We start from the raw sequence: 25,977 nt of genomic DNA, 5'->3' as shown, positions 1-25,977 counted from the left end.
TAACTCCACCATCCGGGACCTTTTCCTCTTGTTCTCGGCTGGGGCCTTGGCTTGACTTCCCTTCTGAGGGGCGAGGGAAAAGCGTTCTGGTAACTGGGGCTTCCCAGGGTCTCTGTGGCTGTGGGTCCGTTCCAGCGGGTTCCAGGCAGTTACTTGATGACCCAGTGCACGTCTGATGAAGCGAGTTTTACCCATGAAAGCTCATGATCTGATACAGCAGTGCGCAACCCGTGTTGTGACCCCCAAGGGGGCCGCGGCTGTCTTCCGTGGAAGGTCACCGTGCTGGGCCAGCTGCCACTTTTTTTTCCTGGCACGGCGTACATGCAGGGAGAGTGGCAGGCAAATGGAGCAGCATTTAAAGGGGCTGCGCTCTTTTTTTTCCAACCAAAGTTTCCCCGGGGGCTGCGCTAGGAAAAAGGTTGCGTACCACTGGTCTACTATATTTGTTAGTCTGCATCTTGGAGACTAACATGGCTACCTCCTCCGCGAACGTGATGACCCAGCCATTGCTCTCCTGTCAGAAAAAGGACACACAAACCTCATGTCTACTGTTCTTCCCCAAGAAGAGAGCCAGCTCTTGTGTGCCATACCCCCTCCCCCCCCACTGGATAGCAGTACAAAGTACAGAGAGAAACTGAGGCACTCAACAGCTTCATCCCCATTACTGCTTTGTTACGCTTGCTATGTGCTGGACTCAGATGGTCTCCAAGTTCTGTTAGTTTCATGTCATGAGCTTGTTCTCTATGGTTTAGTGAAAACACACCGGTGTTTTTATGGGCTGTGTGGGGCAAAGGGGCGTGTTTGTGTAGGTTTTATGTTTGCATTAGCCGCTGAGCTGAAAATAGCCTTTATCTTCTCTTAATTTTCAGAGGCTCCCACTCCAGCCCTGGAACCCTGGAGGAGTAGCAATGGCTCTGCTGTTCGGTTTCCTTCTCCTTGTGTGCAGACTGCATTGGCCGTGATTGGTGGAGAAGTAAGTGAACAGCTGGTGCTCATGAGGGCCAGCAGGACACGGTCTGAAAACGTTCCTTAGCATTGCTGTCTCCTCATTAGTGCTTGCAAACTGAGCTGTGAGAGCAGCACATCCCCCTCTGCATGCCTTGCCCAGAGGCTGTCTTACAGTGCACAAAATCCAGCATGATTATGGGTAACTCAGCATTAATGTGGAGATTGAAATGTAGGGGTGTTCAGATAAGTAGGTCCCCTTGATGGCTGTAGCTCTGCACCACTTGCACATGCAGTGTTTGTCAATGTTTTATGTGGTCCTGAACATTTAACTTGGATCCTGTTCAGTGTTTAAGTTACTGTGGGATCTCTGACTTGTTACTCTCTCTGTAGATCGTGTCATGGTAGTTGTTTTGGTCCTTGGCTATTAGAGACACAAATGAATGAGAGTCCGACTTGAGAGCAACAAACTTTCAAGCCACAAAGAACTATTCTTCAGTTCTGGGAAGAGCACTCTGAGGCTATGTGTACTCTACGCAGCTTTTAGCGACTAGGCCATGTCGACACAGCCCTGTTGCTCAACGGCTGGCACCCGTGAATGCAGTTTGTCCTCACTTTTGCTGACAAAATACTTCTAGCCCAACAAGTGGCTTTCTCTGTGTTAGCAGGAGGGCGCTTATGTGGACAAAGTACAAAGCAGGGCGTGGGGTGGTAACACCCGTGAATTACAAACATTTGGTTGATCAATTGCCAGTGTAGACATCACCTGAGCAAAGGTGAACAGGTTGTTTAGAAGTTTCAGAGGGGTAGCCGAGTTAGCCAGTGGTCTGGTAGCACTTTATAGACTCCCAAACCTGTAGATGGGATCATGAGCTTTCGTGGGCACGGCCCACTTCTTTGGTTAGGTAGCACACATTGGAAGGGACTGCTCAGGACAGTGGGCCGTTAACCCCTCTGCAGTCGGGACAAACGGGAGGTTAGTGGCTAACAGCCGTCCTAAGCCATAAATCCAGTGTCTCTGTTCAGCCCATGGTTGCCAGTGGAGCAGCGTTCTGAGTGGAAGCGTGCAGGCTCACCGTTCGGAAGTGCTGCGCTGGTGTCTCTGGGAGGAGGACTGATCGGTGTTCGCTTTGTAGCTCAGAAGACATTTGGTTTACCATTGTCCCTGCACAGAGTTGCCAGATTCCTCTGGTTTCTGGCTACATAGGTTTTTCCCTACTGATGTGATGTAAATCAAGGGCATGTGAAGTGACTTGTGTGTGATTTCATTCAACGTTGGCTCTTAGTGCACTTAGATTTCCACAAAGCCTTAGACAAGGTCCCTCACCAAAGGCTCTTACGTAAAGTCAGTTGTCATGGGATAAATGGGAAGGGCCTTTCATGTATTGGTAACTGGTTCAAAGACAGGAAACAAAGGGCAGGGATCATAGAACACTAGAACAGGAAGGGACCTCGAGATCATCTGGTCCGGTCTCCTGCCTCATGACAGGACCAAGCACCTTCTAGACCATCCCTGAGAAATGTCGATCCAACCTGCCCGTAAATAGCCGCAGTGATGGAGATTCCACAACCTTCCTAGGCTACCGAGTCCAGTGTTTAACCACCCTGGCTGTTAGGAATTTTTTCCTAATGTTCAACCTAAACGCCCATTGCTGCTTGTCCTATCATCAAGACCAAGGAGAACAATTGTCCCCCCGTAACACCCTTTTAGACACCTGAAAACTGCTATCATGTGCCCTTGGTCTTCTCTTTTCCAAACTAAACAAGCCTAATTCCTTCAGCCTTGCCTCATAGCTCGTGTTTTCAAGACCTTTAATTGTTTTGTTGCTCGTCTCTGGACCTTCTCCAATTTTTCTACATCTTCCTTGAAATGTGGTACCCAAAACTGGACACAGCACTCCAATTGAGGCCTAATCAGTGCAGAGTAGAGTGGAAGAATGACCTCTCGTGTCAACACTCCTATTAAGGGATCCCAGAATCATGTTCGCTTGTTTTGCAACAGTGTCACACTGTTGACTCATATGTAGTTTGTGGTAAGTTTTTTCAGAATGGAGAGAGGTAACTGGTGTCCCCCAAGGGTCTGTTCTGGGACCAATCCTATTCAATTTACTTCTAAATGATCTGGAGAAAGGGGGAAACAGTAATGTGGCAAAATTAGCAGACAATACTAAACTGCCCAAGATTAAGACCAAAGCAGACTGTGAAGAGCGTCAAAAAGATCTTCCCGAACTACGTGGCTGGGCAACACCATGGCGATGAAATGTACCGTTGATAGATGTGAAGTGATGCACATTGGAAAACATAACCCCAGCTAGACAGACAATGTGAGGGGGACTCATTTGGCTACAACTACTCGAGAGAGATCTTGGAGTCATTCCAGATAGTTCTGTGAAAGCATCCGGTCCGTGTGCAGGGGCAGTCAAAGAAGCAAACAGCATGTTAGAATCATTACAAAAGGGACAGAGAAGAAGGCAGAAAACATCTTGCTGCCCCTGTGTAAAACGATGGTACACCTCCATCTTGAATAGTGCGTACAGATGTGGTGGTCTCATCTCAAAAAAGATCTCCTGGCATTGGAAAAGGTTCAGAAAAGGGCAACAAAAACAATTAGGGTTTTGGAACGGGTCCCATATGAAGAGAGCTCTAAGACTGGTACTTTTCAGGTTAGAAAAGAAGAGAATAAGGTGGAGTATATGATAGAGGTCTATAAAATCTTGAGTGGTGTGGAAAAAGGAAATAAGGAAAAGTGATTTACTTGTTCCCATAACATAAGAACTAAGGGTCACCAAATGAAATTAATAGGCTGCTGGTTTAATACAGACAAAAGGAAGTTTTTCTTCATGCAGCACACAGTCAACCTGTGGAACTCCTTGCCAGAGGATATTGTGAATAGGGATTTAATAGTGTAGTCGATTAACCAATAAGCAAAAGCTTATAGGTTAATGCTATAGACTGCACACATTTCCTCCCCCCCTCGGCAGTACATTTTTTAGCGGCTGGCCAGCAGCCCAGCTCAGTCCTGGCTCGTGCCAGGTCCGGGACCTACTCCTGCTGCATCTCTGCATTTCAAGTGTATTAGGAGCCAGGCAGGCAGGCAGCCCGGCCCAGTCCTGGCTCGCACTGGGTCCAGGAGCTCAGCGCCCCCTCCACCCTGGACAGGAGCTGCTGTCACAGAGGCAGCAGCGCAGGGTATCAGAGACAGCACTGCAAGGTGACAGGTAGCTGGGCCACAAGGAAAGCTGGTTTTTAACTGGCTCCCCTCGCAGATCAGCTCCTGCCTAGCACCCCACACTGCTGCCTCTATATCCGAGGCAGCAGCATGGGGCGGCTGGGGGCTCCTTGGGAGCAGGGCCAGAGCACATTGGCTGCCATCTCCATCCCCGGGGACTATAGAATAGTCGAGTAACCGATAAGAATTCATGAGGTTAATCGACTATTCAATGAACCGATATTTAACATCCCTAGTTGTGAAGATTAGGACTTTAACGGGGTTCAGTAGAGCTAGCTAGATTCATGGAGGTAAAGTCCATCAATGGTGTTAGCCAGGCTGGGTCGGAAAGGTGGCCCTGGCGTCTGTTTGTCGGGAAATGGATGACGGGAGGGATCGCATGAGGATTCCCTGTTGTGTTCCTCCCTCTGGGGCACCTGGCACTGGCCACTGTGGGCAGACAGGACACGGGGCTGGACGGACCTTTGGTCTGGCCGTTCTGATGTGAGAGCCGTGCGCTCGCTCTGCATCCAATCAGTGCTACTGCGCTTTGATCGGCTCACCCCACAAATTCTAAGTACGCAAGCGCAGTTAGCAAAACTGCCCAATTCTGGGAGATTCCTGGTTCCGACAGTCTTGTGACCCATTGAGATGGAGGGCCACTCACTAGCTCAGGGGCATAAGGCAAAGACCCACAACAGTGGTGCCACTAAACCAGGGCTGCAACATATTGTAATTCTCTGTCTTTTTCACTATAGGAGGCCATCTTGGGTCTGACTGATCGATCCCGGTTTTTCATGAATGATGTTGAGGTACCAAAGTTCGTTTTGATGCTGTTTCACTCTGTGAGACTCTCTAATTTCATCTGCTGCTGCTTGTGCTCATCGATTTCTTCCTACTCACTTCCCGCAGGTGGCTTCCAACGTTACCTCATTTGCCACGTCTGAGGAGTTTCTGCTGGTGACCACCCACTCCCACAGCTGCCAGTGTGTGTCTCTGAGGGACACATCGCTGAAAGGTAGACGTTCAAGTATGGGCTGTCCTGTGTAATGGGCCTTACTGATTGCTTCCTAGGCCCCCTGCCCTCATGAGAACCTGGACAAGTTTGCTTCCAGGGCCCCGTGGGGGCCATGGTGCCACGTCCTGAGCATCCAAGTGGCTGCTCCTGCTGGGTGCCGGAGAGCTGCGTGTCCTCTCGTGAGTTGGGACTCGCGGAGCTTTCCATCAAGCTCTGGGAGCGCTCTCCCTCCCTTCCCAGCTCTCCCTAGCGTAGGCGAGAGTTCCTTACTCTCCACAAACTGTCGCTGATCGAGCGCTTGCCATCGCTGTGCCTTGGCCTGCAGAGAGAGCAGAGGGCACTGGGGGCAAGACTAGCCATGCAGGCCACCTGCCTGCCTGACCCCCAGGAGAAGTGGCTGGGGACAGGTGTGGCTGTGCTGGCCGCCTGCTGGGTCCCCAGGAGGCGAAGTAGCTGGGGATAGGACTTCCCATGAGGTTTCCTGCCTGACTCCCACAAGGAGAAGCGGCTAGCGGCTGCACTGACCATGGGGCCTGCCTCTGCCCCAGAGAAGTGGCTAGGGTCAAGACTGGCTGAATGAGCCCGCTGCAGGGGAAGTAGCTGGTTGGCATGAGCCACCTCTTGTCATCTTTGACAGAGGCTTTGCCGTCCCCTGCCAGAAGGAAGCGGAGTGCTCCCAGTGGGGTCCGGTAGGCTGGGAGAGTTGCTTGGAAACCTTGCAGGGCAGCGTCTGACCAGCATCTGGACGTGGGCGGCGTGGGGCTGTGTTGTGCTGATGCGTGGCCCAGTAGGGCTCTGAGTACTAGTACCAGAGGCAGTACTAGAGCGTGCCTAGCCATGGGCGGGTTCCCAGGAGGAACTCAGCCAGCACCTTGTGGCTGGATTGGGGAAATGGCGTTGCGTGTAGGGACTTACTGCACTCTTGCTGATGCCTCTGCTGTTCCCAGATCTGCAGGCGGGCTTCAGCGGCTCCTCTACGCCCAACAACGAGACGCTGCGCAAGGTGGAGCGAGGCTCCCGCATCGTCACCGTTGTACCCCAGGATACGAAGCTCATCCTGCAGGTCAGCTGTTACAGCGCTAGCGTGGGGCCTCCTCGGCACGGGCGAGTGCAGACCCAGCTGTCGAGGTGGGAGGGCGTAGCTTGCTGAGCAAGCCGTTGTCAAGCTTGTGTAACAGCTGCACTTGCTTGGCTGACCGGGAGCTCACCACTCACAGACCTGCTGACCTGTAGATCCTGAGCATGACCACTCACGCTGCCTCGGAGAGCTCCTGGCAGGAGAGGATCCAGACAGCAATGAGAGATTTTCCAGTAAATAAGGCTCTAGTGGCTGCTGTGAGTGGTTCTGAAGCACTGCAATAAATCACAGGGCTGGAGGGCAATCTCTTGGTGTCTTTTGTCCGCTTTCAGGAGGGCTGAGTGCCCACATTTAGGGCAGGTTTTTCATCCATTGAGCTGATGAATCGCCCCCTCTCCTGAAAAACCCCTCTGCCATTCTGCTGGGTGCTGCACACTCTTGAATTCCGTCCCATCTGACCGGGAGGTAGATGGCCTCTTGGCTTCACTTGGATGGAAATGAAACGTTGTGCACCTGCTTTTAGACAGTCTGTTGTGTGTGTCACACACTTTTGCCCATAGCCACTTGCTTTGATATCCTCCATCATGTGTGCTTCATGTGCTCTTGCCCTCCTGTTCTGGTATTTCAAAAAGGGGGATACACAAACATTAGGAAGCTAGTTAAAGGGAAATTAAAAGGAATAGTCACAAGTCAAATATCTGCAGCCTGCATGGAAACTTTAAAAAAAACACATAATACAGGTTCAAATTGTATATATACCCCAAATAAAAAAGTCAAGTCCAAAAAAGTTGCAATGGCTAAACAAGGTGATTCGCGACCAAAAGGTATCTTTTAAAAATAAGCCAAATCTTACTGAGGAAAACAGAAAGAAACGTAAACTCTGGCAAGACAAGGGTAAAAGTATAATTAGACCACAAAAGAATTCAAAGAAAAACTTTGAAAAGACACAAAAAATAACAGCAATATTTTAAAGTACCTCAGAATGGAAGACCTTGAAACAATCCGCCGGGGCCACTGGCTGATCAGGATGCTAAAGGACCTCTCATGGACGACACAAAGCAAAATGAATTTTCATCCGCCTTCACTGCAGAAGACGCAAGGGAAGGAAGAGTCAGATCTGAGCCATTATTTTTAGGTGTCTGATCTGAGGAACTGTTTCAGATTGAGTCGGTAGAGAAGGTTTTGGAATAAAACCTTGATCAATTGACAAGTGATAAGTGATAACACTGGAGAATGGAGTCCTACCTCATCTTCGGTTTCCTGGCTCTCCAGCAGAGTTCTCTTAAGGGCTGTTACTACACTAGAGAAGGACGCTACTGTGGTTCTCCAGGAGCCAGTCTGCAACCCTCAGAGTGCTCCAGTACCGATGGCCATGCCGCTGCTGGACGTGCAGTATCCAGTTGGGCTGGAGGTGCTAGCTCTTCGGTATCTCCATGGAGAGGGTTAAATCCTGACAGACATGCTAGGAGTTGCACTCTGTCTCTGGATCCGGCTTCCCCAAGAACTGCTGGTACAGATGACTGACCCCTGCTCCTGACTGCATTGGGCTCCATGGTCAGGACCCGGAGGTTCTGATGGTTCTCTTCATCGCTGGACAAAGCAGTCACTCCATCCTCTCCATCTCCGCTGGACGACCATAGGGAGTCCCAGGAACTACAGCAGAGAGTTGCTAATGACATCCACGTCCCAGTGGTGGACGCCGAGGGTCCGCCGCGATGGCTTCTGGATGCCCTGCAATCTGAGGGGTGGAGTAAGGTGGCCCTCCCATACTAAAACCATCCTGAGCGATACGGCATCGTAAGCCCCCAGTCTGAAGAGAGCTGACAGGAGACATTTCATCCCTGCCAAGGAGCTGAGTCTGTTCTTCCACCTCTTGGTAGCTAAGGAAAGGGCCAGGCTGCCCTGTCCAAATGGATACTGACTACCAAGGACTCCGAGATTGGCCCTCATGGGGAGAGAGGTCTCCCTGCCTGCAGTTCCATATTGCTAACTGCTGGGCACTGTTAGAGAAATGGGACTTGTATCACTTTTCCAAGCTTGCAGACTTCACTGGCCAGCTCCCCATGCAGGGCCGAGCCCAGTTCACGCCCTTCAAAAAGGAGACGCGAGGGGCAAAAGCTGCTCTCCAGGACAGTGGATGAAGCAGGCGCGTCTTGCAAAACCTCACGGGCAGGGATTCTTGGCTGCGATTGTCAGGGTTTCCTGGGGAGGTCCAGAACACGCCGGGGCCTCTGCTCTGAGACGTCAAATCACTTGAATGAAAGAGCAGACCAGTCCGTGCTTTCAGCAAAGGACTTGGGATTGACTGACTGGGTATCGAGCCTGCAGCCCAGAGGACACGCCAGAGACCATCCTGTAGCCCATGGCCATCCTCAGCTTGTACATCTTATTGCCATCAGCCAGCTGAGCCGCCACAAAAATGGAAAGGCATTCAGACCCCCTCTTCTGTTGTGACCCCTACCCAAGCCCGGCCAAAGGGCTCGCGGGGCCCAAGGCAGCACGCTGTGTTTGGCTGAGCTGCATGGCCACACGGCCCCCCGTCAGGGCAGCGAGTGAGCGGCCGGATGGGTGGGGCTCGGAGCTGGGCTGTGCGGGGCCCAAGGCAGCCACCTCGCTCGCCTTGCCCAAAGGCCCGGCCTACCTCTACCCATTCCCAGACAGGAAGGGCCACTTTTGATATAGTGGCCAAGACCAGCCTGCCACCACTGATTCCATTCGCCTCTTTTCCTGTGACTTTGGGGGCACATCCGTGTGAAACCCCCGTTTCTTCGCTGGGGACGAGGGGGAGTAGGGGATTGTTGGCCTGGCCATGGCGACCAGGGTCTTAGGTGCACATCTCTTAGCTTGCGTCGGAGATTTATTGCTGGGATTCATTTTTTAGATGCCAAGGGGAAACTTGGAGACTGTTCACCACCGAGCGCTTGTTTTGGCCCAGATTCGGAAGTGGCTGGATCGGTGAGTGTGCTGACGTGTTGCCCAGGCCCGTACGGGGTGATGAGCCCGAGGAGGGGGCATTGTCCCAGTAGGATATTGACGGGCATCAGTCTGATGGTAAAGGGGTCTACTCGGAGAGGATTCACGTACCGCAAGTGGAAACAAACCAGTTGTGGCAGTTGGTCATTTCAGTTACTTGCCGTCTGCGAGAAGAGCCCTCCGTGCTCTCTTGTGCTACGTGCCTCCGGGGACATCGAGACTACACGCTTCTTTCCAAAGAGATCATCTAGACCAGTGGTTCTCAACGTGGGCCATATGGCTCCACAGGGGCCGCACCTTACTTCTAGGGGGTCACCCAAACTTAACTGCCAGGCATATGATGAATGAGGCTCAGAAAGGGGCTTTGAGCAAAAAAAGGTTGAGAAACACTGGTCTAGACAGTGTTTCGAAAAAGCCCTGTTTGCAGTCAAAACGCCTTTTTTCGAAAGAGCTCTTTTGAAAAAAGGCATTCTTCCTCGTAAAATGAGGTTTTACCGCTGTCAAAAAACCTGCTGCCTTCTTTCAGTTTAATTTCGAAAGAACGCGGTGGCAGTCTAGATGCAGGTGACGTTTTGGGGTTTTTTTGGGGGGGATTCCCCAAAAAAGGCCACTTAAAAAAAAAAAAAAAAACCACCCTGTAATCTAGACATAGCCTCAGTCCCTGCTGCAAGGAGTTTGGTAATAAAAGGCCAGACAAGTAAGCAGAGGTTAGGGGAGACAAACAAGCTGGGAGAGATGCCATCTTGTTCCCTCAGGCAGTCCCCGAGTTACGCGGATCCGACTTACGTTGGATCCGCAGTTACGAACGGGGCCCGTCTCCCTGGTCCCCAGCAGACCAGGGAGAGGAAGCAGAGCGGCGGAACACGCGGCCAGCTGACAGCCCAGACGTGTCCGGGCTGTCAACTGGCCGCGTGTTCCGCCGCTCTGCTCTGCTCTGCTCCCCCTCCCCCTGGTCTGCAGACCAGGGGGAGGGGGAGCAGAGCAGAGCAGAGCAAAGCCGCGGAGCCCGAAGGCAGCAGGATAGCCACGGCGCGTCTGGGCTGTCCCGCTGCCCCCGTGCTCCGCGGCTTTGCTCCGGACGCCTGTGGTACAGCAGCTGGGGCGCTGCCGGTTGGTCCCGTAGCGCCGCTCTGGGCGCCACTGGACCAACCCAGCAGCACCCCAGCTGCTCTGCCCCAGGTGTCCCCAAGTCAGCAGCTGCTGAAAATGACCAGTGGCTGACTACAGGAAGCCCCTGCCCCGGGCTTCCTGGAATCAGCCACTGATCAGTTTCAGCAGCAGCTGACTTGGGGATGCCTGGGGTTCTTAAGTTGAATCTGTATGTAAGTCAGAACTGGCGTCCAGATTCAGCCACTGTTGAAACTGATCAGTTTCAGCAGCGGCTGAATATGGACGGCAGTTCCGACTTACATACAGATTCAACTTAAGAACAAACCTACAGTCCCTATCTTGTACGTAACCCGGGGACTGCCTGTAATTATAACTTACCCTAGAGGATAAGACTGTCTCGTGGAATAAAACTTTTCTAAATGTCACTGTTCTAATCAAGCTGAAAAGTGTCTGAGCCTAGAGACTTTTTCTCAGCCCCGGAACCAAAAAATCTGGAAGAAAAAAATGATTTTGGGTTCAACCTGAAACTGAAATGTTTCAGTTATTCTCTCTGAAATTAAATGATTTATTTTTCTGTTATACTTTTGGGTGTGTTTTCCTTTTATTGCTTTTAACAGCTTCTGGCTACATTTCAAAAGGAGAACGATTTTGACTCTCTTTTTTTCTGTATTTGTTTGAAACTACTGAATTTAAGATTTTTTTCTTTGAATAATGAATTTTTGGGCAAATAAACTATTATCGGGAGAAAATTGCACAGCTCTGTCTGTGATCTGTTTGTCTAAACCCAACTACAACTCTTTCAAACTGGCCTGCCTGCCCCTGGTTAAATGCTAACCCACTGTGATATCTGGCTGGGGCAGAGGAGGAACTAGCATGAGCACAGCCAGCCTGCTGTGCCACAGGGAAGGCAGTGAAAGAGTTAAGCCACAGTCTGGTGTGTGTTCGCCTCCGGCCCTGCGTATATTAGGTGGTAGTGCACACTCCTCTCTAAAAACCTGCTGTATTTTGACCTATCCCAACAGGCTAATGTTTAAAGAAGCATTTGAATGTATGAGGAAGCTGAGAATCAACCTCAACCTTCTTTACGATCACAATCCAAAGGCAAGTCCGAATCGTGCTTGTACGTCCCCTTGCATGTTTGCCTGCTTCCTAGGGCGTGTGGGAGGATATTGGGAAGGACAAGACTATAACAGGGTTCAAAAGACAATTAGATAAGCTCATGGAGGATTAGTCCGTCTGTCTGTTAGCCAGGATGGACGGGGATCTAGCTTCTGTTTGCCACAAGATCAGAAGCTGGGATTGGGCACCGTGGGACGGATCACATGATGATTGCCTGTTGGGTTCATTCCCTTCGGAGCACCTGGATACGGGGCTAGAAGGACCGTTGGTCTCGCACAGCACGACTGTTCTTATATAATCAGTGTCCAGAAAGCTCTGTCAACGCCACTTCAAAATCCCACTGGCCAGTCAGGTGGAAGCTCTTCCGAGTGACAGAGGAGGCTGAAGGCAGCAATGTTAGTGGATCCTAGGCTGCTTGTGTCTGCGAAGTCCTTGATCCTGCAAGCGGATCCGTGTGGCTGGAATCTCAGCAGAGGGGCCTGGGTCAATCACATGGATCTGAGTGAAGGGTAGAGCTCCTAGGGCTGTGAAGGTAACTCTGTTCTGTGTCACACTGAACTGGCATTGCCTTGTGCTCTACAGCTGCCATGAGAGCGTGGGGCAGGGGGTTACATAGGTTCCTACGCATGGTACCCAATGCTGTAGAGCTCATACTGCTGGCATGCAAAGCACTGTAGTGTGTGCAAATGGCAAGAGTGAGGTAGCTCCGGTTTAGAGGTGGATATGCCAGTGAGCAAGTTTAAATGACCCTTTGAAGTCGCTTTGCATGTGTGCTGTTAATGTGTCTGTATCCAATAACAGCATCCGCACTGACAGGCTTTCTTTCACTTCAGGTTTTTCTGGAAAATGTGGAAACCTTCATAAAACAAATAGAGTCTGTGAATTACATCAACTTGTTTTTCACCGAGTTGAAGTGAGTATTGTTCTTCGATGAAAGAACAGCAGGGAAATGAAGCCACGGTATCATTCTGGCAGCTGAAGAATCTCCGAGAACCAGAGCGCACTTGCCTAACCAGGCATGCGGTGCTCACGTCCAGCTGCCTGCTCTGTCCAGGCAGAGGGGTTCAGCAGGGTGCGCTCACTTACTGGTTTGATGGCCAACTAGGGACTTAGTTTGTTTGGTGGTACCAGTTTTCCTGATTTGCTGGGCGAATGCGAATGTTTGAGAACCTCAACATTGGGATCCGTGGTTGACATACTCTGACGTAGGGCCAGGGTCTCCTGTGGGGAACTGCAGAGCACAATAAGACAACCCTTTTTATCTAAGGTCCATGTCCAGAATTATTGGTCAAGCTCTGGACAAAGGGATTTTTCAAAAGGCTCCGTACAATTTAGGGATGTAAAATCCTGTATAATCAGTTAACTGATTAAACAGGCGGGCAAGTGGCATGGGTGGGGGGCACAGATGTGGGCTTCTCTGACTGGGCTAGGGTGCCCCCTGCCAATGGTAGGCCCAGTGGGGCTGGCTGGCTGCTATAGCCCCTCCCCACTAGTTAACTGTAACCAGAAAGTTACCGATTGACCGGTTAACGTCCCTAGTACAATTTGATCTCTGAACGTCATTGAGAGCAGCTCGTTTGCTCAGCACGTCTGAGAATCAGGCCACTTCTTTAGGTACCTGAACATGGACTGAGTCTCATTTTGCAAATCTCAGCCTTAAGTCTTTATTTGGGAACCTAAACAAATGGCCTCATTTTCTAAAGTGCCAAGTGCCCAGCAGCTCAGACTAAGGAATTAGGGAATTAACATGAGGCTGCTCATTAAAAAAAAAAAAAAAAAAAGTGGCCTCTAATTTTCATGCACAGTTACAATAATATCCTGAGCAATCGTCTTCATGTCAGAAGTGTGAGCGCCCTCCCAAATGTTGAAATGGAGTCTGCCTGTTGCCCTGTATCTCTTGGAGAGTGGGCATTTGGGGCTTCCCTGGGAGAGGATGAAAGATTAAAGCATGTGTGTGGACATTGTCCAGATGATGACAGGATAAAGAACAGCACAGGAGAGAGAGAGTACCAGTAATCTTACTGCGGGCATGTTTGTGCATCTGTGTCTTCCTGCCTGAGTGTTTGTGCTGTGCTGTGACTAAGCCAGTATTTACAGTGCATATTGCTTATTAGAGAAGAAGACTTCACAAAGACTATGTACCCATCTCCAGTGAGCAGCAGCGTCCAGCCACAAGAGTATCCTGGGCAGAACAAAGTAGACCTCGTCTGTGATGCGATGAGAGCTGCCATGGAAAACATCAATCCTCAAAAGTAAGTGAACTGCTACCTGCAGATGAGATTAGAACAGTAGCACAGATTCCTTTTTTAAAACTGGCCGAACAACTTAAAAAAATGGTTTCAGAGGGTTTGAAGCTGAGCCATATTTTCTTAAAAGCACTCTGAAAATGTAAGGCTTTTTTGTTATTGAAAACAAGCTTGATAAGTGGAAAAACTGATTTTTTTAAAAATAAATTGTATTTTAAACTTTTAACAAAAAATAAAAAAATGTTGAAAGCCGGGGAAATGCTTTGGTGAAAAACATGACTTCAGAAAGGCAGCCATATTTCAAGAATAAACTTTGTTTGGAAAAAAGCTGACCTGCTTTAGTAACTTGCACTCAGCTCTGTTGTCTACAGGTAAAGGCTGATGTAGTGAGGAAGCTACTTTTCTCTTTAATCAAGGCATATCCTCAGAATTTTCACATGCCCAATAACCCAGGGCTCAGCCCAGGCAGGATGTCCCTCCTGGTGTGTTCCTCACCGTTTTTTTTTTTTCTTTTTAAATAAACTAAAATCCCAACCCTTCCGTTAAATCAAAAACTGCACTAAAATATTCAATAGAACGTAAAAATATAATAGGACTTCAGAGTTATGAGCACCTTGGGAATTGAGGTTTGTGACTCTGAAATGTTTGTAACTCAGCAGCGCTCTGGCTGTTCTTTCAGAAGTTAAGAACTCAACATTGACTTAATACATCTTTGAAACTTTACTGTGCATAAGAAAATACTGCATTTAAACAACTTAATTTAAATGAAATAAACACAGAAAGCTTCTTTAATCTTATCAGTTCTTCTTTTTAAACTTTCTCTTTATTTTTTTAGTAGTTTGTTTAACATAGTAATGTACTGTATTTTGTTGGGGGTTTTTTGTCTTTGCTGCTGCCTGATTGTGTACATCCAATTCCTGATGAGGCATGTGGTTGCCCGGTCTGTTCATAACTCTGAGGTCCAACTGTAGATTGTTGATCTCCTTCTTATTGGTTTCCTGCTTTGTATCTTGTCACTTTCTCTCAGATACTGTCTTTCGATACTGACATCCCATGTGAAGAAAAGCACCCCAGAACTGGAAATTGCCCTCCAGAAAGTGCAGGAGCTGCGAGGTACGGTGCTCTCAGAAAGTTGGCAAGAAAAGGACATCTCACCTGCGGGGAGTCTGTGGTCGTGCTGAGTTAATAGTGTTATTTACCCTGTTTTTTTTACTTTGAGCAACAAAAATTTGTCCGGGCCTCTCAAAGTTCCATTAAGTCTCTGAAGTTGGCTGTCACGATGAAATAACACTAGACAGCACAGAAGAGAGAGATGCACACAGTTCCTATTGCCATGGCTCAGCAGTCGGGGTTGGTTGGTCATGTCACTGAGCCATGGAGTGTTTTAGCTGTCTCCATCAGCTCTGTTTTTGGCACATGTGTACTGTGCGCCCCATTGGTCTCAGCATGGCACGCTTGGCTGTCGTTCTGCAGAGATATGAGCAGGATGCAAGTTGTATTGTCCCTTGGTTCAGGCCAGGCCTGAGGACTGCCAAGCTGCCATGCAAGTTGTATGTGAAGAGCTGAGGCAGGCATTCCCCGCACCCCCTCTTTCAAGCACAAGACACACTGAATCAGTAGAGCAGGGGAACTGCCAGTCTGCCTGTGAAGTCAGAGTACATCCTTAGCAAGCTAAAGGAACGTGCATTCTCGTGGTGTGCCTGGAGCTCCGGGAACAGCCTTCGATGGGCGCAAGTGATTTTGATGCTCTGTTTCCCAGTTACAGAGGCTGTTTCACCAGCGGCTGAGGGCGTGACTGCAGAGGCAGCGCTGAAGTACCTGCTCTTCCTGGTGGACGTCAATGAACTGTATGATCACTCCCTGGGCACATACGACTTTGACCTGGTTGTCATGGTGGCAGAGAAGTCTCAGAAGGTCATTGTTATGTTACTTGTTCTTGACAAATCAGAATGACCAGTCTCAAAGGTGTGTGTCTCGACACTTTTCCAGATTATAAATCTGTACCAGACACGCATCTTCCAGCCCTCTGTCCTAAAATCCATGCACCCCCCACAGGTCAGCCTCTCTGCCCCTCCCTGTCTCAGCCCTGTCTGAGAAAACACCCACTCAGGTTTGCTGAGGCAAAGGTGCCCTGTGCTTACAGTGCAGGTTCCATGGCTGCTAACCTTGTGCTACTGCTTGGGGTGTGTTTCTGGAAAGAGTTGTAGAAAACTTTGGCTTTCCACGTCTGTGCTCCTGAGATGATGAGGTACGTGGTGTGCAGTGACCTCAGCTGACTGAAAAGATGTGTGCACGTGAATTTTAGGAGAGGCTCTCCGTGGGATACCCATCCAGCTCAAGACTCTGTTTTTGAACTGGCTGGTACTTCACAGAGATCCTCAACTTCATGATAGAAGCTGCTAGTGGCCCTCAAGTAAAAACTGTTCTTGGTGTTAGGGTTTCTCCCTAACCATTAAGGGGAGAAACATGTTTTTTAAATGAAATTTGAGATTCTGGAATATCCATTTGCTGGCAGAAAGTTGGGTGGAACAGAGAAGGAAACAGGTCTGATTGATGTTGTCAGGACAGCAAAAATTAACACAACTATAAACTGAAAAATTGAAAATAGAGCCCCTCCTTAGCCTGCTCTAGACATGCTGTGAAAATCCAAATGGGAATTGATTTTCAAATCTCAAAGCAAGTAATGAACTAGCTAGAAGAGCCCAAGCCAGTGGCTTTCAACCAGAGGTATCTCAGCTCATCTAGGTATTTGCCTAGTTTTCCAACAGTCTGCATAAAAAGCCACTAACAAAGTCAGTGTTAAAGACACTAAAATGTCATGCAGACAATGACTTAATATTGCCCTGTATACTGAAATGTAAGTACAATATTTATATTCCAGTCCATTTCTTTTATAATGAGATGGTAAAAATGAGAAAATCAGCCATTTTTCAGTTCTAGTGTGCTATGACACACTTGTATTTTTGTCTGATTTTGTAAGCAAGTAGCTCTGAGTGTTTGCTGAAGACCATTCCATGCTCACCACATGCACTAGCAACACCTCTTATACTGTGCCAGAGGGGTGCCAGAACTGGTCCCCTCCGGATACCACGGAGGGAAAACACGGCACCTATGCATGTGGTAAGCACGAACGCCTGACATGGAATCGACGTGAGCAGTCTAGGGAAAGAATAGCAGCTCTTCTTGAAGAACACCAGCTACGTGAAAGGCAACTGGTGTCTTTTAAGTGAGCTGAAGCTTGGGCACATCCATGACAATTCAGACTCCTGACAAGGGGTACAGTTGTCTGGAGAATTGAGTCTCTGCTGCCAGCCTTCCAAAGAGACTGATCCTAGTAATCCTCAAGCTCTAGTAGATTTGATTGCGTGTTCCAGCTCTCTTTGCTGATTCTGGTCTGCACGTTGGGTGAGATGAAGTTGCAAGTGCATAGTTTGACACAGACGAGGCAATGCAGTTATCTGATGTGCTTTGCAGGACCCTAAGGAGTACCTGCCATTCTTAAACACCCTCCGGAAAATGGAAACCAACTATCAGTGCTACACTATAGACAAGTACTTGAAAAGGTACAAGAAGGCGCTCTGCCACCTCAGCAAATGTGGTAAGTGCCCTGCAGGCATTGTGTCTCTGGACATCTCTCTCTGTCATCGCACTTCCGTCTATAGACTCGGGATAAAAAGTAAACGTGTCACAGGAAGCCAGTGTAGGATCCTTGTTTGTGGTGTTGCTGTTGCATGGATTCGCTCCGTTACTTGATTTTACACCTTCATTTGCACCAACTTTTTTTTATGGGAAGCTCTTTTGCTGATGCACAAAAAATGGCTCATAAAGCGAGTTGATGATTAGGGTCTGCAGAGATGCCATTGTGTGTCTGACCCATGTTGGCACGTTCATTACTTCCCGTGTCTGGAATGTCTCCTTTCACTTCATCATTGTTCAGGGTGTGGCCAGCAGACAATCCTGGCCCCCTCAGCAAAGTTCCTAAGGGCTGCGGTGGGGCCAGGCACGCGTCCCGTGTCCCAGCGGAGCTAAGGTGTAGCTCAGCGACTGATATTCAGCTCTCGGGGCTCAGGAGCCAAATTCGCCATCAGCACAGGAGTGTGAACTCATTACTCCGCTTCTGTAGTCCTAGAGATTCGTATTTAAACCCTGTGACGGGGACGTCGTTAGCTTATATTTAGCTACATCTTATGGCAGCAGAATGACTGGCCAAGTATTATTTTATCCACCACCACCGGTGAATACCAGAGTAAACGCATGCTGGTAAGTCAGTGTTTGTGTCGGGCCACAGCAGACACGTTCAGGAGCCCGCTGTGACTTGGGACCTCCGTCTGACTGCCCACGGGTAGCTGGTCGGTTGTGCCATGGCCCCAGAGCTGAGCCAGCCAGTCTGTCCCACAGCATGTCGTGTGCTCTCCTGTGCTGTGCCGGTACCACTGGAGGACAGGGAATTGCTTCCCCCAGGTCCGGAGCACTTCTCTGAATTTCTGAACTTGGTGAAGGATCAGAATTTGTACAGCGAAGCCCTGAAGCTGTATCCGCCTGACAGCCCAGAACATGAGGTGTGTGAGATGGGGGGGGCTGCTGTGCTCGTCAAGTGCTGGCCTCTGTTGACTGCCCGGGGTTCCTAGGGAACGCCTGTTCTCTGCACTGCACTTCCAGACTCTTCTAGTCTTTTGCTTAATGGTGAACTGCAGCTGGGGTGGGGGAGGAGATGTTCATAACGAGAAGTGTCTGCAGTGCTCACTGTCCCCAGCCCCCATTCGCAGGTTCCAGTCCTATGCAGCACTGGCCGGTGTCGGTTCCCTGAGAGGTGAGCCTCTCTCTCCCATTGGAGCTGTGAACTCACCATGCAGCTTGTGCAATAACTGATGTGTCATGGGCAGAAAGAGAGAGCAGCTGCCCTGCATCCAAGCATAGGGTCCCTCGTGGGGCCTTGCCATGGTGAGCTGTGCAGCCCCAGGCGGTAGAGCCTCGTATGCCATGTGCACACCTGCGTGTTCTTGTCACGTGCTTGTGCCCTGGGACATTGGCCAGGGCCATCTCTGAGCCCAGAGAGCGAGAGCCTGGGCCAGCGGCTGCCATTAGCTAAACCAGGACCCATTTCCTTGACTCCTCTTTCCTCGGGCCTGCTGGTGACTCCAGTCACACTGTTTGGTCTGACTCCCACAGGCTGTCGGCAGTGCCTTTGGGGAACACTTGAGCCAGAAGCATCTTTATGAGCAGGCCGGACTGATTTTTGCCCGCTGTGGTGCGTTTGAGAGAGCCCTCGATGCCTTTGTGAGCAGTGGCAGCTGGCAGCAGGCCCTCTGCATGGCCTCTCGTCTTGGTTACACCGCAGATCAGCTAGCTGGCCTTGCCAGGGGCTTGGCAGGTAAGAGTCAGCGGGAGAGCAAAGCACAGGTGGCCAGCGGGAGTCGTGGGTGCAGTGTGGAGTCTACTGACACTTCTCTGGAACGGCAGCCTTTTGGCAGCAGATTTTTCAGAGGCCTCAGTCCGCGGGGAAGAGGTCTGAGTGTGGAGCTGAAATATTGCTGGGAGGTTCCTGTGTATCCTTACAGAGGCATAGTGTGCTGAGATGCCGGGAAGGCAGGGAATTCATTGCACGAGCCAGGGCCCTCGTGAGGGAGAGCCCGTGTCAGCTCCACCAGCCTGCAGGAAGCAGACCCAGCAAGCTGGCTCCTGTCTCCTCTGTGGGGAGGTGAACTTCTCACGCTCTGCCAAAGCCACTTGCTCACACAGGTCTGCAGCAGTGACGCCCGTGTCTGGCTCAGGGTTTATCTCCACCCACAGGGCTGCTCATGAGAGGACAGACTCCGGGCTCTGGAGCACAGCTTCCCAGAGTGTCGGGCATATCCTTGGGGGGTGTAGGACAGCCAGTGGGGCGGCGGGGCCTGGCCAGCCCCGTGCAGGTGGGGACGGAGTGCCACAAGCCCTGCTCCAGCCCCAGCATTGGTCACTGGCCATGACTCCTTTCCTTGCCCAGAGCTGAGGTTGGGGGCAAGGCTCCAGCGCCAGCTGTGGCCCCACTCCTGACTCAGAGGGAGGGGAGGCTGTGAACAGGGCGAAAGGGGGATTGGGCAATGAAAAGTTTGGGGACCGCTGGTCTAGAAATTGCCCCACTAACCCATCAGTGAGTCCAATGGTCCCAGTACAATCTGTTCCTCTCTTCCCCACTCTGTGACCAGAATGACCCCCTTGCAAACCTCCCCCCTCCAGGCGTTGTGATTCAGAGGGTTGGCTCCAGCAGGGCAGTTGGCTTCCTGGAAACTCCTGGCTCCTGTGTGCCTGCTGTCTGGTTGCTTGCTCAGTCTGGCAGACAAGGTCCGGCAGATCCAGCAGTGGGAAGACGGATCTGGATCTATGGGTTCCCAAACTGGGGGGCGTGAAGAAATCCCGGGGGGGTGCGAGGCGACCCAGCCCCCCACACACCCGTCATCCCACCCCACGTTTTGCTGCTATTTGTTTAGGGGGGGGCATGAGGGTTTCTCAGGAATCGAAAAGGGGGCGTGATGCCGAAGAGTTTGGGAACCACTGCCTAGTCAGATGGGAAGGAAGGTGTGAATCGTTAACAGGGAGGGGAATTAGCCCCTGGGGCAGGATTCTTTCCATAGATTACCATCAGCTAATCTGACTTCCTTACCCAGAGTCATGCTGCATTTCCCATCCCTGGCAGCCGCAGCACTAGCACCTGGGCTCAGGAGACCTTGCTTCTAGTCCGTGTTCTGCCCCGACCTGGAGGCAAGCCTGGGAAAGACATTGCTCATCTTCTCCTGGGGCCCTGTCTCAGACGGCCCCCTGGGCGCTCCAGTCCTGGGCGTGATTAGCAAGGAAGAAGCTGCTGGGGAATCTGCCTTCATGCCTGTGTGGTCTTGGCGCTGAGCTCTCGCTGAGCAGAGAAGGGGCGGCTGTCCCTGAGACGCCCTGCCAGCAGCGGGAAGGCTGGGCAAGTTCTGCAGGGGCAAGATCTGTAAAGTCTGGCTCAAGTTTAAATAAAAGAAACTCCCTCTCCCCAGCATTAGGAGATGGGAGAGGAACGGGGTTCCTTCAGCCAGCTGGAGGAGTTCGTATTAGTGGATGCCGTGGACAGACACCCCGGGTCCATTATCCCCAACGGTGGGGATCCTCCACTTCTAGATTAGGTGTCTTGTGTGGACCCCAACTCCAGCTCTTCCTGAAATGCCGAATTCTGTCCTTCTCCTGTAGGAAAGCTCGTTGAACAGAGGAAACATGCCGAGGCAGCCGTACTCCTGGAGCAGTACGCACAGGTACTGTGCACCTGGTGCCGTTTCCCCTCTGCCGTCCCTCAGACCTGATCGCTCTACTCGGGCCTGTGTCCCTTCATGCTCGCGTTGATCCCTTGACAGAAGGATTAACCTGGAGTTGCAGGGGGAGGGGTGAGCCAACTCTAGCCTGGCCACCCAAGTACTGTCCTGGCCTTCTCCCGGGGAACACGTTCCTGCCAGTGTTGGCCTGCACTCTGGTATTCCAGTTGTCGCACTGCCCTCATTCTGTGTGCGCTCCAGTCTGACTAGTTGGTTCTTAGAGCACAAGTCCTGGGAGTGTGGAGACCTAAATTGAAATCCTAGCACTGCCACATGCTTGACATTTGCCTTTCTGCGTCTATTTCCCCGCATGTAAAATGGTGATTTGAGTAAAGCTCCACAGGAATTTGGAGAAAAGTGGGTAACTAATCAGGCCTGTGCGCAGGAACGTGCATGCGAGCGCACGTTTTTTTGGGGTAATTGACACACACACACCCCCATGGTCGCCCGAGTAAGCGTGCTTTGGAGAGGAGTCTAAGGGGGTGATATGATAGAGGTTAATATAATCATGACAGGTATGGAGAAAGTGAATAAGGAAAAGTTCATATTCTTGTTCCCATAACATAAGAACTAGGGGTCACCAAATTAAATTAATAAGTAGCAAGTATAAAACAAAGTTTTTCTTTATACAGCACATAGTCAGTCTGTGGAACTCCTTGCCAGAGGACGTTGTGAAGACCAGGACTTTAACAGGGTTCAAAAAAGAACTAGATACATTCATAGAGGTTAGGTCCATCAATACTTATTAGCCAGGATGCCTAGGAATGGTGCCCCTGAGGTCAGAAGCTGGGAATGAGTGACCATGGAGGGGTCACTTGAGTCCCTGTTCTGTTTACTTCTGGAGCAACTGGCAGTGGCCACGGTCGGCAGACAGAACACTGGACTAGATGGATCTTTGGTCTGACCCAGTACGGCCGTTCTTAAGCTCTAAAGAGAGTGGGGAGTAGGATGAAATTCAGTGGTATAAAGTGCAAAATTATGCGCTTATGTTCTAATAAGGAGAGTTTCTGTTACAAACTGGGGCCTCATCAGTTGAAGGTGATAGCAGAGAAGAGAAAGCTGGAAGCGTTGATCACAGGATGGCTAGGGTCCTAGGATGTGACAGGTGAGTCATATCTAACGGCCAGGGCTCGACAGATTAGGCAATCCACTCGCCCATGGCGAGTAGATTTTAGCCCGGTGGGGCTGCGCAGTGTGCAGCGTGCGCTTTGTGCAGCTGGCGAGCCACTTGGCAAGCCCTGCTAATGGCCATACCAAATTACTACACTATGTACTATACTGTATAAAATATCTTAAATACTGTGTACCATTGTTTTCGCCCCTGTTCAAGAATTTCAATAGAAATAGGTGCAGAGAAGAGTTACTAGGATGACTGGGGAAAGGAGGATCTGTCTTATGAGAGGAGACTGGAAAAGTTGGGCTTGTTCAGTCTATCGAAAAAGAAGGTTGAGAGGGGATATTGCTCCTCACTATAAATAAGATAAATACCAGGGAGGGTAAAGAGCTATGTATGCCAAAGAATAATGTGTGCGCAAGAACAAATGGATTTGAACTGGCCATGAACAAATGTTGGCTGGAAATTAGAAAGTTTCTCGCCATCAGAGGGGTGAGATTCATGCAATAAGAGTTGTGAGGACAAAGAATTGAATTTCGAGAGATGGACACATTTCTGAGTGTAGTTGTAGGAGGGGGTTGCTTGTGATGGGAGCAGGCAAGCTGTACCTGTCCTGGGTCTCACTTTATATCCTAGCTCCCTACAAGTTCATGCTTCAGGTTTTCAGAGAGCTACTTGCAGGGTCAGGAAGGGAATATTCTGTGGGGTGGTGTTTTTGTTTTAAAAATCTTCATCCCGGCACCAGGAATAGCCATGGCTGGAAATGGGATATAGGACAGGAAGACCAGGCCTCTAAGGCCTTGCTCACATGCCCACCACATGTTAGTCCAGGTGAAATTTCCCCCAGTCAGACTGGCAGTGACCTCAGAGGCCTTACGCTGCAGGGAGGGTGCGGGCCACTCACTGGGCTTATCTGGGTATTTCTCAGTCATTTCCCTGCCACGTGAGGGTCTCCAGCGCGCTGGTGGTCCTCAGTCTCGCCTGCGCCACGTACTAGTTGAGCCTTCTGTAAAGGTAGTGCTTGGGGTAACTCCGGCTGTAGGGCCAGGGTGCTGGTGTTCTGTGACATGCAGGAGGTTCGATGAGATTAGTGGGTTTCAAACGTATTTGATTGGGCCCCCCCTTGTGTCTGTAGTCGTTTATGCCCCTCAGATGCTGTGAAGGCAGCCCAGCAGCAGCAGCACACAAAGAAGGCTGGCACTGTGAACATGGAGAGCTGTCAGTGTCACTTCAGTTCCCAGCAGACTCGATGCCCCGTTGCCACCCTGGTGCTGTTGCTGCTGCCCCGGGAAGCTGGCAGCCCCCAGAGAGCAGCAAGGTGGGGGACTGGCAGAAGAATGGGGAAGAAGGCCAGTCTGAATCCAAATGGCAGGGCTCTGGCTTCCCCTGGGGGTCCACCTTCCAGGCTTCTGCAGGGCACCGTTCCCAGGAGCTGGCAGCCGGAGCTCTTGAAAAGAAGAGTCTCCTTTGCCAGGCCTGCCCCGACCTGAGAGCCCCTGGCCTAGACACTTTGGTGGCCCCTTCTAGCGCGGCACTCTCCACTTCCATCCCCTCCAGCAGAAGGGGAAACTGAACGCGTCTCCCCCCCCCATCCCAAATGAGCCATGGTCCCGTATTTTCAGGTCCGTGCTGCCAAGGCTTAAGCATGGGGTTAGGCAGGAGTGCGCAATAATTGTTAATGGGGCCACGCCAAGGTTTTGGCAAGTGGCCAAGGCCCTCGCTTCAGTGGAGGGGTGCACAGTCTGGGCTGGAGGTTGTGTGCAGAAGAGAACTGGAGACAGGGGCCTGGGGTGCAGGAGGGGATGTGGGGTCTGAGGCAGTTCGGGTGAAGGGGGGGCTGTGGTCTTGGGGTGCAGGGTGATGGGTGCAGGAGGGGATGTGGGGTCTGAGGCAGCTCGGGTGAAGGGGGGGCTGTGGTCTTGGGGTGCAGGGTTCAGTAGGGGGATGGGTGCAGGAGGGGATGTGGGGTCTGAGGCAGTTCGGGTGAAGGGGGGGCTGTGGTCTTGGGGTGCAGGGTTCAGTAGGGGGATGGGTGCAGGAGGAGATGTGGGGTCTGAGGCAGCTCGGGTGAAGGGGGGGCTGTGGTCTTGGGGTGCAGGGTTCAGTAGGGGGATGGGTGCAGGAGGGTATGTGGGGTCTGAGGCAGTTCGGGTGAAGGGGGGGCTGTGGTCTTGGGGTGCAGGGATCAGTAGGGGGATGGGTGCAGGAGGGGATGTGGGGTCTGAGGCAGCTCGGGTGAAGGGGGGGCTGTGGTCTTGGGGTGCAGGGTTCAGTAGGGGGGATGGGTGCAGGAGGGGATGTGGGGTCTGAGGCAGTTCGGGTGAAGGAGGGGGCTGTGGTCTTGGGGTGCAGGGTTCAGTAGGGGGATGGGTGCAGGAGGGGATTGGGGTGCAGGTGAGGGTTCAGTAGGGGGATGGGTGCAGGAGGGGATGTGGGGTCTGAGGCAGCTCGGGTGAAGGGGGGGCTGTGGTCTTGGGGTGCAGGGTTCAGTAGGGGGATGGGTGCAGGAGGGGATGTGGGGTCTGAGGCAGCTCGGGTGAAGGAGGGGGCTGTGGTCTTGGGGTGCAGGGTTCAGTAGGGGGATGGGTGCAGGAGGGGATGTGGGGTCTGAGGCAGTTCGGGTGAAGGAGGGGGCTGTGGTCTTGGGGTGCAGGGTTCAGTAGGGGGGATGGGTGCAGGAGGGGATGTGGGGTCTGAGGCAGTTCGGGTGAAGGGGGGGCTGTGGTCTTGGGGTGCAGGGTTCAGTAGGGGGGATGGGTGCAGGAGGGGATGTGGGGTCTGAGGCAGTTCGGGTGAAGGGGGGGCTGTGGTCTTGGGGTGCAGGGTTCAGTAGGGGGATGGGTGCAGGAGGGGATGTGGGGTCTGAGGCAGTTCGGGTGAAGGGGGGGCTGTGGTCTTGGGGTGCAGGGTTCAGTAGGGGGGTGGGTGCAGGTGAGGATTTTGGCCTGGGAGACGGGCTTTAGAAGGGGGTGCAAGGTCTGGGAGGAAGGTGTGACCTGGGTGAAGGTGAAAAGGGGGTACAGAAGGTTTGGGTGGTGGCCTGGGGCAGGAAGTCAGAGGGGCTGGGGTGCCAGAGGCAGGCTGAGTCTGGGAGGCGCTTACCTGTAGAAACCCGAGGCAGACTCTGCTGCAGGCTGCTCACTGCTCCACGTGGCTCCCCCTTGCAGCCCGAGAGGGAGGGAGAAGGCTTTCCACACTGCCTCTGCTCCCAGCAAAAATTCTCAGCTCCTGGAAAACTGGCCAATGGGTGCTGAGATCTTTCGCTGGGGGTGGGAACAAAATGAGAAGTCGCCCTCCTCCCTCCCCAGCGTCCAGAGCAGGGAGCAGCTGCCTTTAAAGCGTGAGCTGTTCTCTGCCTGGGGTTCTGGCCAGGTGGCTGCGGGCTGGGTCTGGCAGCCTCTTTCAGGGGCTGTCCCCTGGCATGGGGCATGGCCTGTGCTCCACCCTGGAGAGGGACGAGCTGGCAGGCAGCGGCTGCTCTCCCGAGTGTGAGCCGCTGCGCCCGATTCCCCAGGCTGCTGAAGGTCATGCAGTGACAGGGCTCCTGACAGCTCCCCTCTGCTGCCCCAGGGACTGGCTCCAGCATTGCCCATGTCTCCCGCCTCCCTCTGCCCACCCAGCCTTTCTTTGCCCCCAGGAGCAAGGCCATGGGCGAGGGATCAGCTCCAGCCATTGACTGGCCAGAGCATGGGGGAGGGAGGCTCAGGCAGTGTGCCACTCCAGCTTCCCCCCCGGCTGGCCAGAATCGGGACTATAGAGGGCCATTGGGGGTTGCGTTCGCACCCGTCACACGCACGCCGTGTACGTGGCTTCTAACACTGTCTGCTGACGGGGGAGCTATAGA

General features: G+C 51.7%; 1 protein-coding gene across 2 annotated transcripts in view; it reads left to right on the top strand.

Annotated features, from left to right (window-relative positions):
• The window catches only part of ELP1 (elongator acetyltransferase complex subunit 1), an 86,341-nt gene that overhangs the window by 39,088 nt on the left and 21,276 nt on the right, over positions 1-25,977 (top strand). For both annotated transcript variants that reach the window (XM_075914990.2, XM_075914991.2), the window contains exons 15-28: positions 870-973; positions 4,912-4,965; positions 5,066-5,171; positions 6,119-6,234; positions 9,131-9,204; positions 11,355-11,433; positions 12,285-12,364; positions 13,566-13,703; positions 14,725-14,810; positions 15,457-15,611; positions 17,172-17,295; positions 18,159-18,256; positions 18,867-19,068; positions 20,901-20,962. In XM_075914990.2, the coding sequence (XP_075771105.2) occupies positions 870-973; positions 4,912-4,965; positions 5,066-5,171; positions 6,119-6,234; positions 9,131-9,204; positions 11,355-11,433; positions 12,285-12,364; positions 13,566-13,703; positions 14,725-14,810; positions 15,457-15,611; positions 17,172-17,295; positions 18,159-18,256; positions 18,867-19,068; positions 20,901-20,962 (1,478 nt within the window). The remainder of the gene's footprint in view (positions 1-869; positions 974-4,911; positions 4,966-5,065; positions 5,172-6,118; positions 6,235-9,130; positions 9,205-11,354; positions 11,434-12,284; positions 12,365-13,565; positions 13,704-14,724; positions 14,811-15,456; positions 15,612-17,171; positions 17,296-18,158; positions 18,257-18,866; positions 19,069-20,900; positions 20,963-25,977) is intronic.

The sequence above is a fragment of the Pelodiscus sinensis genome, chromosome 6, assembly GCF_052426305.1.
Source record: "Pelodiscus sinensis isolate ZL-2025 chromosome 6, ASM5242630v1, whole genome shotgun sequence".
Lineage (NCBI taxonomy): Eukaryota > Metazoa > Chordata > Testudines > Trionychidae > Pelodiscus > Pelodiscus sinensis.
The sequence above is the reverse complement of the archived record's forward strand: the minus strand, read 5'-3'. Positions and strand labels throughout refer to the sequence as shown.